Source organism: Drosophila serrata, unplaced genomic scaffold, assembly GCF_035046125.1.
Source record: "Drosophila serrata isolate PLE 108 unplaced genomic scaffold, ASM3504612v1 contig_264, whole genome shotgun sequence".
In the NCBI taxonomy this organism is placed as follows: Eukaryota; Metazoa; Arthropoda; class Insecta; order Diptera; family Drosophilidae; genus Drosophila; species Drosophila serrata.
The window spans coordinates 140,097-158,247 of record NW_028257162.1 but is presented as its reverse complement, the minus strand read 5'-3'; the positions used below and the strand labels follow the sequence as shown (position 1 = coordinate 158,247).

The 18,151-nt window shown below is 37.0% G+C and overlaps 1 protein-coding gene across 9 annotated transcripts in view; it reads right to left on the bottom strand.

The window, feature by feature from the left end:
- Nucleotides 1-1,216: 1,216 nt before the first annotated feature.
- LOC110188035 (phenoloxidase-activating factor 2) overlaps nucleotides 1,217-18,151 on the bottom strand; it is a 95,841-nt gene continuing 78,906 nt past the window's right edge. The window contains exons 1-3 of one of the 9 annotated variants that reach the window (XM_020957575.2): nucleotides 13,523-13,880; nucleotides 12,209-12,309; nucleotides 1,217-2,550 (exon numbers count right to left, since the gene is read on the bottom strand). In XM_020957575.2, coding sequence (XP_020813234.1) covers nucleotides 1,277-2,542 — 1,266 coding nt within the window. In that variant the 5' untranslated portion in view covers nucleotides 2,543-2,550; nucleotides 12,209-12,309; nucleotides 13,523-13,880 and the 3' untranslated portion in view covers nucleotides 1,217-1,276. The other 8 variants (XM_086832998.1, XM_086832997.1, XM_020957573.2 and 5 more) reach the window with 8 other exon arrangements.

Sequence of the window (18,151 nt, the reverse complement as noted above, 5' to 3'; positions counted from 1 at the left end):
GTCGCGGAGAAAAGCTCACTGGGTTATGCCAACGGCCTATGTGATATATTGGAAAATATATGGGCATGCATATATAAAGAAACAAATATGTACATACATATGTATGTGTAAGAGTGTGTATTGGCACAAATGAGCGTCGTGGAGTGCACTGTTTTTGAATTACGTGAACAAAAAAAAGGGAAACTTCGCTTAGCAAGTGCACACCGGCTGGCCGTTATTAATGATCCTCTTTTTCCCACAAGACCATTTCACGGAGAATTTTCCATTGTTCAAAAACAATAGCCTACTCCCTGCAGTACCACATGTTATGTTAATAGCAGTGCCTATTGCTATTAACAGTCGACGCTCTGCCGACTGCGACTTCTACCAAGCCGACGCTCTGCCGACTGCGACTTCTACCGAGTCGACGCTCTGCCCACGATACACTTACGACGGTAGTCTCGTCGGCAGTCGTTGACAGTACCATGGCTCGGCCGTCGATGAGTGTTGATGAATTTGTTGATGAATTGTTGAAGAATAATATATGAATTGTTGATCAATCATCGATGAATTGTTTATGAATGTTGAAATTGTTGATGAATCATTGATTAATTGTTGATGATGACAGCCTAAATTCATCAGTAATTTGTATGACCATTAATCGATGAATCATCAACAACACCGCCTTGACTGTTGATAAGTCGTTGATTAATTACTGATGAATGGAACTGACGGGCTACGACCAACACATACACATAGAAGGTGTTCGTTACAACGGTATATTTGGCTGGGTTGGTGCCGGTCTAACCTTTTTCAGTAGATGTGGGGTCTGTCCAAAGTGTCAAGCAAGAAATTTTGGAACTGCAGTGTAAGGGTAAGGGATATAACGGGAAGAACAATCTTTATTTTCGCCGCAAAACACATGTGGTCTTTAATTCTAAATTTCGATTATATTGTCACTTTTAAACCAGCCAGCTATCTTTGCCTTTTTCTTTTCCCATATTCTCTCACTTTCGAAGCAAGTGGTTAATAGTCTCAGATAACTAGCTGCTTAATGTAATCGTAGATCTGCCATCACTCGCTTGATGTTGGCAACCCTCGCGCCTGTTTTACCTGTACCTGATCACCTGCAATGGTTCTCAAAAATTTCCAGGGGGTACTGAGGATGAGCTTCCGTTTGTCGCCTTGTCGAGGACGATAACTTACCGACCTACCATCATATATAATTAACGCAATATTTTAAAGTCATTTATTTTTATTTATTTAAACATATGTTTAAATTTCAGATTCTATAAAATCAAGCAGTGTACACAGCCGTCCCAAAACCGCTTGCTAACATTTGCTGGTCAATCCAATCTCGGGCTAAGGCTACGCTGGCATAAGCTGCTGGTACCTCATCATTGCAACCAATTCCCCAAGCAACAATGCCATTCTGCTGATATCGATTTTCAGTGGCTTGTCCAATAGGACAGGCAAGTGGGGCTCCACCATCGCCTTGGCAAGTGTCAACACCACGTTGACCGCCCGCACACATGAACGACCTATCCAGTGCAAACTTGGGCCCAAGTCGGGTGCTTCTCAGTCTTGCTTGACAAGAGTCGAAGTCCACAACTGGCAATGGCACACGCTTCATTATGACGCTATATTTTCCCAGAGAACCAAAAACATCCTTGCCCCAGCCTGTCGAGTAACAAGTGGTTTCTGGAGCAGCAATAGCTCCTTGTTGTGGTAAACATACAACATTAATGTGATCATCCAAAATAAAGGGCTGACTGAGAATCACAAGTGCATAGTCATTAGCTATGTTTCTGTTTTTGTATTTAGGATGCTTTATTGTGCTTTGCACTGTTTTTTCTTGATACGGTAGACGCTCTTTTGTTGTTTGCGAGTCCCACTCTCCAGCACGAACCTTAAAAGTTTCTGGTCTATGATATTCAATACAGTGCACAGCAGTCAAAATTACTTGGGGATGTATAAGAGATCCAGCACAGAAATAGCTTGAATTTCCCGAATGCAATAAAGCTACTGTCCAAGGAAACTCGCCAAAACCGGCTTCATTTTGAGATGCCCCGGAAAGAGTAAAATCTAACCCTCCTGTGTTCCGAATACCACAGCCTCGTGGCTGGTTCGGTCTTTGATCTAACGGCGTGGGGTTCAAGACCTCTGTACGAGTCCTATTATCTGCACAACATACATCAACAGATGACGGACATATGGGATCATCGGTGTTAAATCGAATATCGATTACTCCAAATCCATCAAATGATCCATCTTCTGTGACACTATTGGTTGACGGGTCGCATTTATAATAAGGAACACAATTGCATGCTGCGGTCTTGCCACTAATAGAATTAAAGTTTCTTGGGGTTATAGCATTTATGGGCTCGGGTGTAACAATTAATCCAATTCCGCTGTTTTGTTGTACCGGATTATTGACATTGGTGTTAAATATTTCTTCTATGTTTTTTTGTGCGTTGGTTTTTTCCTGGGGTGTGCATTCTACACAAATTATTACAATTGCGTAAAATATACCCAAAATAACATTCTTCTTAAAGCCATTCATTGTTAAATCTGTAAAATGCCAAATTGTAATAATTTATTAATTGGAAGTATTGTAAAGTAACTTAATTGTTTATTAAACATTTGTTTAAAGAAAAACATTACAAAATGTCCATAATCTCAGTAAATTAAAATATTTAAAAAAAAACTGCAATATTAAAATTTGTCTGTTAATTGTCCGATAATTCATTTAGCAGCTTTATGATATAAGGGTGACGTACCAACTTCATTCAGTAAAATTAGGGAATGATATGATTAGTGATACGGACAGTGGATAAAGGTAGTGCTAGATCGAGTTCAACTAATGCGGTCACTTTGTACTTTGTGAAGAAGCAGCTTTTTTAAAACTTACAAGTTAAACATTTTATGCTTAGTTTTTTAATAATATCTGTCCCAAAGCGCTGTGCATGCATTCTATCGGCGGCGATGCCCTTGTACAGCTCGTCGACAGACGTCTAATTATAAGAGCAAGCTGGAATACCTTTACAAGGATCTCGTATGATTTCATAAAATCAAATCAAAAATGAACATGGTGGCACCAGAGGCCATAAAGATTCCTTTAACGAACCAATCGAGTCACCTAATAAAGCTGGCAACCGAAATCCATTCAACATGGTTCACGACGGCGATGTGGCAAATGCCTGAAAGTGAAAAAATCTGTGACGAGTGAATCGATATCACCGAGATCGGCAACGCAATCTGTAGAGCTGTACCATTTTGTCCTTCATGTCCTACGGCTTTCTTATTTATATTTATCTTCAGGGTTCACCTCTTCCATACAAATTAATATAATTCACAAAATTCCAAAATATTGTATTTTCCTCTACCAATTTCATTAAATAAATAAAAAAAAATAATTCTGGCAAACCAAGTTGCCTGTTTTGTAAATCGCAACGATCATGTGAATGTGAAAAATTGGAGAACCGATTTCAGTTTTCAACCAAAATACGTTAGATTCTCGTCAAAGTGAAAACTGGAGGAGGTCTGAGAATATAATGATATACATCATGCGAACTTGTTCCAGGATAATTTTTCTTCTTTCTTTTGGTTTCCCGAGGTTGAACGATCTTTCTGTTAGCACGGCGTTATCATATACACTAATTGTACATACATACGTACAGTAATAAGCACACACTTAGTCACTTACTCACGAACATTACTATGTATGTCCCGTTCGCATGATCAGACCAATATGAATATAAACAGGCTAAGGATGGAAGGGGCCGATGAATAAAGAACACTGCGTTTGTGACTACGTTTTATGCCTCCTACAATATATTTTTCACATTCAAAATGGTGAAAGCTTAGCAACAAGTCTTAATGCCTGCTTCTAACGCTCCTAAAGTCGTTTACTGTAATTAAAAATTACCCAGACCAGAATTTCGCTTACGACTATACGCTATCCTAATAATTTTAATTTTAATGAAGAACACAAAAAGCATGTAGCTTAAACAGAGATGCCTTGTTTCAGCGAAATCATCAAGCGTCCCGACAACTCCTTAGCATCAACAACTATTACACAGTCCGATAATTTCTTTGAACCAAGAGCCGGAATAGGATTTTTCGATTTTTATAAAATTCTTTATACTTGAATCAAACCTTCGAAATTTTTCAATACCTCGTATTTCTAATTTTTTAGTCTCCGAGATATCGTCTTCTAAAGAAATATCGATATTTTCTTATATAGACGTAAAATTCGCCACTCGAAAATACATGAAAAAATATTGATAAAAATTGAAAAGAGGATATCTACGAATCCAAGAAACAGTGTTTTTTATTTATGTGGTTCAGCTCACAGATGGGCAGAAGCAAGGATAGGTGTCTAAGTCACTTGCCCAAAGTCTTGACTAACTCCAGAGTGCTTATGTACGCGGATGATGTCAAGCTTTGCGTGCAATACAATGACAATGTCTGCCAGGCGGATTCACAAACAGCACTCAATAATTTTCAAACTTAGTGCCGTGTAAACTTATTAAACTCAAATGGCTCGAAATGCAAGCTAATGACATTCTCTCGTGTCGTTCCTAAGCTTGCTACTTACACGCTGAACGGCTGCTCTTTGGAAAGAATTAATTCTGTTGATGATGTGGGCGTCCGCTTGGATCCAAAACTTGACTTTATTGATCATATTTCGTCTATGGGGAATAGAGCCAGGGTGTGCTTGGATTTATTAAACGGTGGTCGAAGGAATGACCCCTATGTTACTAAATCCTTATATACTTCATTAGTTCGTCCTATCTTAGAATATGGATGCTGCGTTTGGAGCCCTCAGTACGGCGTCCATAGTAAACGCATTGAGTCGGTTAAAAAGAACTTTTTACTTTTCGCTCTACGCGGTTTAAATTGGGATGCAAACCAAAGATTACCTTTCTACTCTAGTAGACTCCTGTTAATAAACTTGCTGTCCTTAGCCAATCGTAGAACAATGCTAGGAATAACCTTTATTTTTAACCTTATCCATGGTGATGTAGAAAGTGCTGACTTGTTGAGTCAGCTTAATTTCCACGTACCATATAGAACTACTAGATCCTATATCCTATTAATGTTTCGCCACTGTAGAACCTCCTTTGAACTGCATGAACCTTTTAGAGTGTTATATGCAAATTATAATGATTTTTACACACTAATCTCTAACGTAGATACCCATCCCAAATTAAAATCTTTAATACTAACACACTTAGTAAACATGCAAGCTAAAAACCTGGTAGCACGCCGGTAGTCAATTTCCTCGTATTCTGTCCTATATTTTCCATCGCACCTACTAATACCTAAGCCAAACAGGCACGTGCCTGGTGATACGGGCCACTTGAATGTACAGGCCGTAGTGCATCAACGTCCAATTAAATTAATATATTTATTTATTTATAGTTATATCACTAAGCAAGAAATACATAGAGGTGTCAAACAGTACCAAAAAGTACTATCACAAAAACGGCTGAGCCTGGAACCCCAGAGCACCCGAACGATATGTCTAGAACCCCAGAGTGCCTTCGGCTTTTTCGAGTTCGAAGCAGTCGTTCGAAACCGAGCACAACAAGAATTCACTTTTCAGTGGCAGATCGACCGTGGAAGGATGAGCAGGGGTGCGTTTCTTTGCGCTGTGCTCTTGTTTCTGTGTATATGTGTATATGTGTACAAGCGCTCACACGTTTGTATGCTTGTTCAAATTTCAGCATGCAGAGTCTTTTTCAAAGATTTTGGACGACCACAGCCAGTGGGCCGAAGCGGCGTCACAGCAATACTTAGCCTCTAGCGCTTGCATTGGGGGACAAATTATTTAAGTTATTTCACTATAATTAGTACTTATTTTCATTTAAGTTTCTTTTCTGACTATATTTCCCAAAAGGCATTTTGTTGATAAATCATCGATGAATTGTTCATGAATTTGTTAATGAATTGTTGATGAATCATCGATGAATTGTTGATGAATGATCGATGAATTGTTGATGAATCATCGATGAATTGTTAATGCATTTTTATTTAAGTATTTATTTATTTAATTTAATTTTTTTCATTTGCTAAGCAACAACAAAAAAGTGCGCTAAAATAAAAGCGCGCCCAAATATGCATACATATGTACATACATACATAGATATTGACATATGTATGTAAGCATAATTAAAACAAATCAAAGAATCTTAGAAAATCAAAACAAAACAAAAAGTGACACGCGCAAATCACTTGCATAGACAACAACAACATACCCTGCAATACCTGTCATCAGTAATTCATCAACAGTCAAGCGGGTGCTGTTGATGATTCATCGATGACAGGCTATACAAACTGTTGATGAATTTAACATGGGCATGTTATAGGCTGTCATCAATGAAAATTAATTACCAATTCATCGATGATTCATCAACAATTCATCGATCATTTATCAACAATTCATCGATGATTCATCAACAATTCATTAACAAATTCATGAACAATTCATCGATGATTCATCAACAAAATGCCTTTTGGGAAATATAGTCAGAAAAGAAACTTAAATTAAAATAAGTAGTAATTATAGTGAAATAACTTAAATAATTTGTCCCCCAATGCAAGCGCTAGAGGCTAAGTATTGCTGTGACGCCGCTTCGGCCCACTGGCTGTGGTCGTCCAAAATCTTTGAAAAAGACTCTGCATGCTGAAATTTGAACAAGCATACAAACGTGTGAGCGCTTGTACACATATACACATATACACAGAAACAAGAGCACAGCGCAAAGAAACGCACCCCTGCTCATCCTTCCACGGTCGATCTGCCACTGAAAAGTGAATTCTTGTTGTGCTCGGTTTCGAACGACTGCTTCGAACTCGAAAAAGCCGAAGGCACTCTGGGGTTCTAGACATATCGTTCGGGTGCTCTGGGGTTCCAGGCTCAGCCGTTTTTGTGATAGTACTTTTTGGTACTGTTTGACACCTCTATGTGTTTCTTGCTTAGTGGTTATATATATGTTATCTTAACTTAAACGAAGTTTGTATACCCTTGCCGATTGAAATTCGATCACTAGGAATTAATGCAATATAAATTATATATATTTTTGTTAAAAAACATTGAAGATAATTTTCCGATCGTTTCTATGGCAACTGTATGATTCAGTCGTCCGATCCGTCCCGTTCCCACATATATACGCGTGAGACTATTTACAAGATAAGCTGCAAGGTCTCATTGAGATAGCTTCAAAACTGAGACTAGTTTACGTATAAACTGACAGACGAACGGACAGATGGAAATGATCAAGAATATATATACTTTATATGGTTGCAAATTCTGACTGAAATTATAATATCCCTAAAGGGTATATAAAAAAAAATTAATATCCAACAAGCTGGCTCGGCGAATTTTGACTCGCCTCAATTAATGTTTTATATAATTCCGGAGTGATAATAAATAGCAGATAATTCAATTTTTATGTAACTTATTTAAAACTCATCAATTCAGAGCGATATGGTAAGCTATACTCTTTTTTTTGCAAAAATATACACTGAAGACGGGTTTTCAGCACGGGAACATACTACGTACAACTGAAATAGGGATATTCAAGGTTAATAATAAAAAATTCAAATGATTGGCCAGCCTTGCGATTTATTAATTGTCATCGGAAAAGCCAACCAAAATGGCAACTGAATTCGCTTACATTGAAATCGGAGACCATTAGGACTTATTGGACTTCGTGGGACTAGAAGTTCCTCTCCTTTGAATTTGATAATCGTTGCTTGAATTACATTGTTCGTTATTTTTTTGTTTAGTTTCACAATTTCGGATGATTCAGATTACGCAGCATGATTATGATCGAGCCAACCTTTAGCAGTACATTGTGCGGCGGAGTTCCTGGCACGTCAATCTAGATCAATAATTCAGTCGGATATAAATGCAGTTCTCCAGATGTTTAACTTTGTATAATTAAATTGACAACCTTATTCTTTGCAGTTTGGATTGCTTGTTCACTAACACAATTGAAATTTAAATAATTTTGGGCAATGTCGGGGAAAACTTTGTTAATGACGTCAATTCGCAAAAATTTGCCGGAAACGATCCAATCCATTAACAGGAATATTTGGCGATGCCAAATTAATCTTAATCGGTCCACCCGTTTTTAGCTTTTGTAAGAATAGCAAAAATTTACACAATTTTTAGATATATAAATATTAGAAGCACACAACGATAAAACGCGGTACGGCATAAGAAAGTCCAAGATTAATGTCTTCCATCTAAGGAAGAAGTATATTGACATTGATCTACTTCAAGAACAATGAAATCGGGACGAGCAAGTCCCTGGTCTCACACAACCTGACTACATTCTACAATACGCGTTAATCACTTTAATGCTTTTTTTATCGCTTATCTTGGTATCCAGTAGTTGACAGATTCATGACACCGACTACCTATAACCTTAGCATACATAGCCAACGATAGTCGGGCTCTGCCAGAATCGGTAATCAAGCTGGTGCTCGGGTACGACACGAAAGCGAGGCACACGTTTTGAGGAAGCTCAGAAAGAAATGCAAGATTTATTATATATATACACCATATATAACCAACTTTTGTATTTCAAAGGATCTCATTAGATCTCATCTTACTGGTAGAGCCCAGACACTATAGGGTCGAAAACAGAAATTTACTGTTGCAACATTTATTTTAAGATTACACGTAAACATTATTTTTTCAATAAGACATCCAAGGTACATGTCACCATTCTTCCATATCACCATTCAATGGTGCTGGCGTCTGCTTTCTTGACCATTCGGACTCGGTGTTTTCTTTTCAAATTTCCTGACAAGGCACCTATTAGATGCGCAGCATGAATACATAAAAAGACGGAACACGAAACGGGACTACATGAAGTGGTCGCTCAACTACAATACACAATGACCACCTTCCCGAACATAAATGTAGCGTTCAACAACGTACACGCCGAACCCATTAAGTTGATAGATATTGATAGAGGCATCAGAATGTGGATATTCACAAATAGAATAATCATAGGAGAACTGGATTGCACTCAACTCAAGAGAGCAATGAAGAGAAATTTTAGCCTTAAATGAACTTGTTGGATACAACGACGTCATATTTCTTGGGTGAGGACTATTTCAAAACGAAGGCCGATCAAGGGTGAGCAAATACCGAAGGTATGTTGTCGGAACTAAGACAAAAAAAAACATTACAAGCTAGAAGGCTTATCAGAAAGATCACGACCTTCTCCACCCTTATACCCTTACAGGATATTTAATCTCATTCAGAAGTTTGCAACGCAGTGAATGAGTCATCTCAGACCATATAAACTATATAAAATTCTTGATCAGCATCCACAGCCGAGTTGAGCTAGTCATGTCCGTCTTTCCGTCCTTCTGTTCATATTAACGCAAACTAGTCTCTGGTTTGAAGCTATCTGAATGAATCGTTGCAGTTAGTCTTCTATATACACTTACTCGTATATAAGTCGGAATGGGTCGGTTCGGACGATTATATCATATGGTTGCCATAAGAACGATCGGGAAATTTTTAGAAAAAAATTATAACTTTCCCTGTTCTAAGAAGATGTTTGTGAATTTATAGCCATTTAATGTTATTTTAAAACTCTGTATTAAATTTTATGAAAATCGGATTACGATATCATATAGCTCCCTTCAGTATCATTCCTTTTGTATTCAGGTTTGAATCAGGTTGGATTGGAGAGGAGATTGGCTTCCATCCTGAATCATCCAGGAATTTCCATACAGTAGGCGTTAGAAAACCTGAATTCTGATTACCCGAGGAATCAGTAAGGAATCCTGCTAGGAATTTGTCATTAATATCGACACGAAGTACCCCCCGAGTCAGAAAGGAATTTCGACCAGGTTCTGAACAGAATCAGCCACGAATTCGAGACGGAATTTTAGAGTAGAACCAGATCGGACTCTATATAGAACTATGCTTGGCATTACCTTCATCTATAACCTTATTCATAGTGACGTGGAAAGTGCTGACTTCTTGAGTCAGCTCAACTTCTATGTATCAAGCAGAAATACTAGATCCTATATTCCCTTGGTGTTGCACCACTGTAGATTTGCATGAACCTTTTAGAGTATTGTGTGCAAATTATAATGATTTGTACACATTAATCTTTAACGTAGATAGTTTTCCAAAACTAAAAACTTTAATTCTTACCCAGTTAGTAGACAGGCAGACAAGCAATTTGGCAGCCCGCCACTAGTTAATTTCCTGGTTCTCTTTTTTTATTTTTCCTTTCGCGCCTACTAACTACTCATAAGGGCACTTGAATGTACTGACCGTAGTCCATCAACGTAAGTAAGGAAAAGAGTAAGAAGAAAATGTTGGCCGGCACTAACTAGGGCATACAACAGATCGAAACTTACAAGGATACAACGAACAGCGAGTGCGGGAGCCGTGGGAGCAATGCGCTCATGCCCCCACGGGAACGCATTCTCGACCTCATATCCAACAAGGGAAGATTGGAGCAGGGAAAAATACCGATTTCCCTTAACGCGATCCAGACAAGGATCCATGACCACTTCCAACAGATAGCCAACAAGGAATGGTTAAGAAAGAGCGAGCAGAAAATATCAAAGGAATGGTGGCCAAGATACGACAAAAAAACGAACCAGTGAACTGCTATACAATAGAAAACGGGATATCAGCAGGTTCACGGCAGTCACCACAGGATATTGGGCGATCGGATTGCATGCAATGAAGATGGGACTGCCACATAATACAATCTGTAGAAAGACACCGGAGCACCTCCTCTGCTTCTGTCCAGCGCCAAATCACACCAGACTTCGTCACTTTTTTCCTACCAGATGGAGTCACTGGGAAGCATAGAAAAGCTGAAGGTATCGGCAATCCTATGCTTCCCTACTGGCCGAGGATGATACTCATAGTGATCGGGACCACAAATAGCAAATAGAGGGAGTGGAACAAAAAAGAGCTTAGCTCTAATTGGAGTCTCTAGTGTTGGCCTTCATCACTGTAATATACCAACCATAGGAAAATGCAAAACTGTGAATGTCCGATTGTCATAAAATTAAAATCAAAATTTTAGAATAATAATAAAGGGCTATGTGATAAAAATCTGTTGAAAACTAAAAAAAAATAGTTTTTGTACAATCGATCCTATGACAGCTATATGATAAATTCGTCCGATTTTTATAGAATTTAAATCAAAACATTCTAGAATAATAAAAAAGGGCTATATCTCAAAATTGATGAAAATCTGTTGAAAACCAAAAAAAAAAAGTTATAACTTTTGTCCAATCGTTCCTAAGATATAGTCGTTCGGTCCGGCCCTTTCCGACATATATACGATGGTATATAAAAGACTAACTGCAAAGTTTCATTCAGATAGCTTCAAAACTGAGAGACTAGTCTGCGTAGAAACGGACAGACGGACATGGATAGATCGGCTAGGTGGTTGATCCTGATCAAGAATATATATACTTTATATGGTCGGAAAATCTCCATAATTGCGTTGCAAACTTCTGACTAAAAAGAAAGATTGGCTGACTCTAGAACTGGCTTTTGAACAAAATGTGAGAGAGCCTGAAGACGTTTTAAAAGCTAGCACGAAAAAATCTTCTGCAAAAAAGTCGTATGACGTTACGGATCTTCAACACTGTAAACGAATTATTTGAAGAACACATGTCGTGGAACAAGGAGTGGAAGACGGTGGTCTTCTTCGACTAAAAGAAGTTCAACCTCGGTGAACCGGATGTATATCATTGCTATTTCCACGATATGCGAAAGGAAGAGTGTTTTTTAAGTCGTCGTCACACCGGTGCAGGTAGAGTAATGAAGAGATTAAGATTTATTGTTACGTTTTTGAAAAAATAAAGAATATAAGAAATAAGAAAGAACGAAATTCTGAAATAATACACAATGGCTTTGAGACATAGTTAAAAATGAGTTTGAAAACAGGCATTTATAATTTTTAATACGCTATTATTAGTTCGGGATGTACGTATGTCCGTAACGGAAACTTTAAACACTATTTTCAAGGGTTTCCAAATATCTGATAAGCTTGAAACTTTGCATACTTCTCAAGGACCGATGACAATGTAATAATTTGATACAAAAATTTCATTATCCTAATTAGGATCGTCTGGATTGATAAATTCTTTTTTTATAGAGGGAGTAAGAGAGACAGAGCTAGCGCGCGATCTGCGCATGTCTGCTGGACAAACTTACATGTATGTAGTACTTAGTCGTGTAAGAACCTTAGACGGTATTCGCATTGAAGAACTTGATTGCTCAAAGTTAACAGGAAAAACCCCATGCAACAAAGAGGCCTTAAATGAAATAATGAGATTACGAAATAGTTCGTAAGATATTTCATAATTACATGTCCGTAAAATATGATTGATAAATATAACTAAAATACGAAAAATAATTGATAGCTTAGAAAATTAAAAAAACGCGTTTATAGGTACCCACACTAAAAAGTAGAAAATAAATAATAGTTTAAAATAACTAAAAAAAAAAACATGCTTTTATAAATAACCGAACTAAAAAAAGAAAATAATTAAAAATTACAAACAAAATGTTTAAATTCAGAGCAATAGTATATAATTATAAACAAGATCACTAAATTTAGAGTTAAAAGCGTGGTGTGCATCTATAATCAATGTCTAAGGGCAACTATCTGTAAGGGGAGAATTATGAAAATAAAGAAAAATCCTACACCCCACGCTTTAACTCTGAATTTAGTGATCTTGTTTATACATACATATGTATGCATCCCGAACTAATAAAAGCGTATTAAAAATGGTTTAGCTCGAACTTTTAAAAACCTAAAGCGATCAATTTTGATTGGCATATCGCTTTTTATAAGACAAATCTAAATTAAGTCGACTTTTATGTATAAATGCATGTACATATATACATACATATGTATGTACATAGTATGTATGTTTTTATGTAGTAGTTGCCTTGCGTACACTCTCGGTGCTTATCGTCACGTTGTGAACGGCCACAGTAACATGTACATACATATGCACATACATACATACATGTTATCATAAGTACATGTACATACATACATGAATTGTTGATGACAGGTGCTGCAGGGTATGTACCGTTTATGTCTCCTTCAACTTCTGACTAAAATCGTAATACCATTCACAAGAGTTTAATATGTGTATGTTTATGTTTATCCAAATTTAAAAATATTCAAAATACTTTCATGTATGTACATACATATGTATGTATGTGGGTATCTATGAAAGTATTCTCGTTTTTCCTCAACCATGGCTGTATTTTATGGTTTCCGATTTCGGTTTTACGCTGTAACACATTTGAATGCATACATACAATATACAAATTACATATGTATATGAAAATCAATACATATGCATGTTACTGACCAGTTTTATTTTATTTTTTTTTTAATTTAATTTAATTTGTACTATCTATACGAAGACATAGCACGAACACGATTAAACTGAACACAAATAGAGCATCGTTTACGGGTTAATGTTAATATTGTGGAAATATTTGGTTTACCTTCCTCTATAATATTTGTAAAAGCAGTTTAAAGTATTGCTTTATAATTAATTTTACTTTTAGCAAATTTTCATATGAATACATATGTATATATGTATGTACATATGTAGCTGTGATCTCGAACGAAGCTTTATTACTACTAACGATGAAAGCTTGAGTCGCTTTTTATAATAAGATTAGCGATCTCAGTATTTTAATACACAATGCATACAAAAGCTTCAGAGTGACTAAGCCTAAGTCACTCAGCTAGAATGGATATTTAATTTAAATAGCTAATGTTATAGCAAATATTTGACTTAATTCTATTAAGGTGTCTGTTAGATTTAAAACCATTGTATGCATGTATGTATGTATTTATGTATGTATGTATATGTAATTCCAATAACATTTTGAATAGGTGAAAAATATTGTGTCTTGTTTTTTGATGAATTACTCATTAAACCGTTTATTAAATTTGTTGTGCATAAACGATTCGCAGATTCGGTGATAGTTGCTCGCCAAAGCCTGGTGGTTAATACTTACAGTAATACAAATAAAAAACATTTTCTGCATATATGTATGTACATATGTACATGCATACATACTTATGTATGTAGGTGTGCATGTAAGACACAAAAAGTTTACTTAGTAAGAAAGCTATGTACATACATACATATAGCCGCCGAATGGGTTAGATTTTGGGGAATGGAGCCAAAAATGATCCGAAACTACACACAGAAAAGTTGGGAACCAATTCCAAACAAACTGATAACCTAAATTTGTAAACGTAATAGACTACCTCAACGAGAAATACATGTACATATGTACATGTATGTACATATATCGATTGTTTGCCCATTTTTTTAGGTAATGTGTTGATGCAATTTGTTTTTACCTAAAACTAAGTTTTCTTTTATACATTTACAAGATGTCCTGTCGAACTTTGCCACTCCCCTAGTTAATGTTTTATAGATGTAATCCCAAATTGATAATAAAACGCAGATAATTCATCTCATCAGTTAAGGGCGATATAATAAACAATATCTTTATTTTACGGCCCAAAACTATACAACGACGACGGCTTTTTAACACGGGAACATGCTACGTAACATACAATTGACCATGCAGGGATATTCAGGGTTAATCCCACAGACTTCCAATGATTGACCTTGTCATTCATTGATTGTGATCGAAAAGCCAACCGAACTGGCTTAAATTAAAATGGAAGATCATTTGGAATTATTGGGGGATTAGGAGTTCCTCTCCTTTAAATTTGCCCTTGATGTCAGTTGCTTGAATTCCATTGTTGAATAGTTTTCCGACGGGCAACCGCGTACCATTGCACAATTTCGGATAATTCAGATTCCGCAGTATGATTATGATTGAGTCAACCTTCAGCTGTAAGTTATGCGGCGAAGTTTCTGGCACATCAAGGAAGTTCAAAACTTTCGCCGGATAGTCGCTTCATCGATTTTTAAGAATGCAGTTCTCCAGCGGTTTTTCTTGAATAATGGAATTGAAAAATTATTCATCTCTGTTAGTATTGTTTGTTCACTAACCCAATTGATATTTTTATAATTTTGAGCAATGTGGGGGAAAACTTTGTTGATGAGTTCCTCTTTCAATAACGTCAGTTCACAAAAATGCAACAGCCAACGCAATTTGTGATCTTGACCGAATAGGTGCCAGAATCAGTGGGATTCAAGTCTTAATTTACAGGTTGTTTTCTTCTATTAAAATTTTATATATTCTGAGGAAGCGTTTCTGCAATACGAACATGTGCATATTGTGTCCGTCGTAATGCATATTGTTTGGAACGTTTATCTTGTGTTTTATTATTACGAATATTTATTTACGGATGTGAAGCAGATGTACGCCTTCCAATGTTTGATCGCCTAATATCAGGAATTATTAAAAAACAAGAAAGGAAGCTAACTTCGGCATGCCGAAGTTTATATACCCTTGCAGATAGAACTTCCAAGACTAGGAATCAATACAATATATATTATATTTACATACATTTAAAAAATTAAAAAAAGATGAAGAATTACCTGCCCTCATTTCATTCACATATATGTCGGCGAATGGATATACCATTCGTATACCAGCGTATGCAGAATGCTAGCTCCTAGAAAGTTTGTCTTACGCGGAACTTTGGCATTCTTGGTTCTCTTCTTTGATTGGTCCTCTTCGTTCGTTGTGGCGCGACACAGCTGCGCTGTCAGTTCCCTTTTTCTCAGGAATCGTTATAGCGAGGCGGCAGCGTCGCGCCGTCGCCGTGTGTGGTCCGAAGGCAGTTCTTAGGCAGAACGATCGGACAGTCTTCAGCGATCGTCAGCCAGGAAAGTCGAAACTCACTCCGCTCGAAAATGGAACACGACCACGAATCGACATCAGAAGTGGGATCGGGTCCTCAACCTAATACATTAGATGGACCACGGCGTGCCATCATGGAACTACAAAATCAAAATTTAATCGAACTTGTGCGAGCAATTAAAAAAACAGATCCTGATGCAGAACAAAGAAAATCGGTGCAACTACCAAAATTTAATCCAGACAAAGCAGGCGCCATCGCCTCATCGTGGTGTTCAACTGTGGAAAGGCAGTGCGTTGGTCGCGGCTTTAAGCTCAGCATTGGAGGGTAGCGCTTCGCAATGGCTATCCCAAGTGTGCTATGCTGATATAACCTGGCTCGAGTTCAAGGAATTGTTCATACAACGTTTTGATACAATAGAAACACCAGCCGCTATGTTTCTAAATATTTTAACAAAGCGACCGACTGATAGCGAGAGGAACAGTGCAGGGTTGCAGTACCTAAAGGGAGCATGAACCATAGAGGCCACATTTTTGAAGTCACTTTTGATTCCGGATCGGAATGCTCACTGATGAAAGAAAAGCTAAGTACAAAGTTTTCTGGTAAAAGATTGAATAATATTGTTATGTTAAGAGGCATTGGGAGTAGTGGAATATGTAGTACTGTAAAAGTTCTAAGTAACGTAAAAATTGATAATAATTATATTGAAATTTTGTTTTATATAATAGGCGATGATCGCATGCAAAACGATATCGTCATTGGACGTGAAATACAGGGTTTTGATATTGTCATTTCATTAGACAAATTTATGATTTCAAGAGCCAAAATAATTAATTCGTGTACTGGTAGTGAGCCAGCTGATATTGATACAGAACTTAACGGAGTAAATAAAATAAAACTAAATTCATTGTTGGCAAAGTACTCAAATTGTTTTATCAATGGAATTCCATACACTAAAGATAAAGTAGATGAAATGAAAATTAGATTGATCGATCCAAGTAAAACTGTTCAGAGAAGGCCATACCGATTAAGTCCATGCGAGCGAGATTTAGTTCGAGGGAAAATTGAGGAACTGTTGAGGTGTAATATAATAAGGCCAAGCTGTTCACCTTATGCAAGCCCTATACTGTTAGTTAAAAAGAAAAATGGTTCGGACAGTCTCTGCGTTGACTATAGAGAGCTAAATTCAAACACAGTGATTGATAAATATCCGCTGCCACTTATACAGGATCACATAAATAGACTTCGAGGAGTTAATTATTTTACGTGTCTAGATATGGCCAGTGGATACTATATGGATGATATTATGATAACTGCCACAACATTAGAGGAAACTTTTAAAGATTTGAGATTGTTTTAAATGTTCTGACAGAGGCTGGATTTTCGTTTAATATTACAAAGTGTTCCTTCCTGAAAACATCGGTGCAATATTTTGGCTTTAGTGTCAGTGATGGAGAAATTCGTCCAAACCCTCAGAAAATTGTAGCGTTAACAGCCCTTATGCCTCCACAATCTGTAACATCACTTAGACAATTTATTGAATTAGCATCGTATTTCCGGCAGTTTATTAAGTGGTTTTTGCAGTTAATGCAACCGTTATATTTCTTAACTTCTGAAAAAAATAAATTTAATTGGAAAACAGAACATGAGCAGATACGGAAGAAGGTTATTTCTATACTTAATGATGAGCCAGTTTTTGTTATTTTTGACCCAAATTATCCAATTGAACTGAATACAGATGCAAGTTGCAGTGGCTACAGTGCCATTTTATTACACAGAATTAATAACAAACCCCAGGTAATAGAATATTTCAGCAAAACAACTTCACCTGCAGAGTCAAGATATTACTCGTATGAGTTAGAAACCTTAGCGGTCGTAAACTCCATTAAACATTTTCGACATTATTTTTTGGGCAGGAACTTTACAGTTTTTACCGACTGTAACTCATTGAAGGCGTCAAGAAATAAGCAAGATTTGACTCCTAGAGCACAGCGATGGTGGGCCTTTTTGCAGTCATTTACATTTGATATTCAATATAGAGAAGGGAAAAGAATGACACATGTTGACTTTTTGTCGAGAAACCCTATCGCACCAGGGTCCTTTGCTGTAAAAGTATTGGAAGAGAAGAGAGTTAACTTGGTTGAAATTTCAAGTAATTGACTAATTGCTGAACAACGTCGAGACTCAGACATAGCCGAAATTGTAAACCAATTAAAAGACTTTTCTCTTTCTGAAGATATTGCGAAAACTTATGAACTAAGGGCAGAAATTCACCACCGAAAAAATCAGAGAAATGGCAGAACCCGTGGTTTACCGGTGGTGCCGCGTGCTTTTAG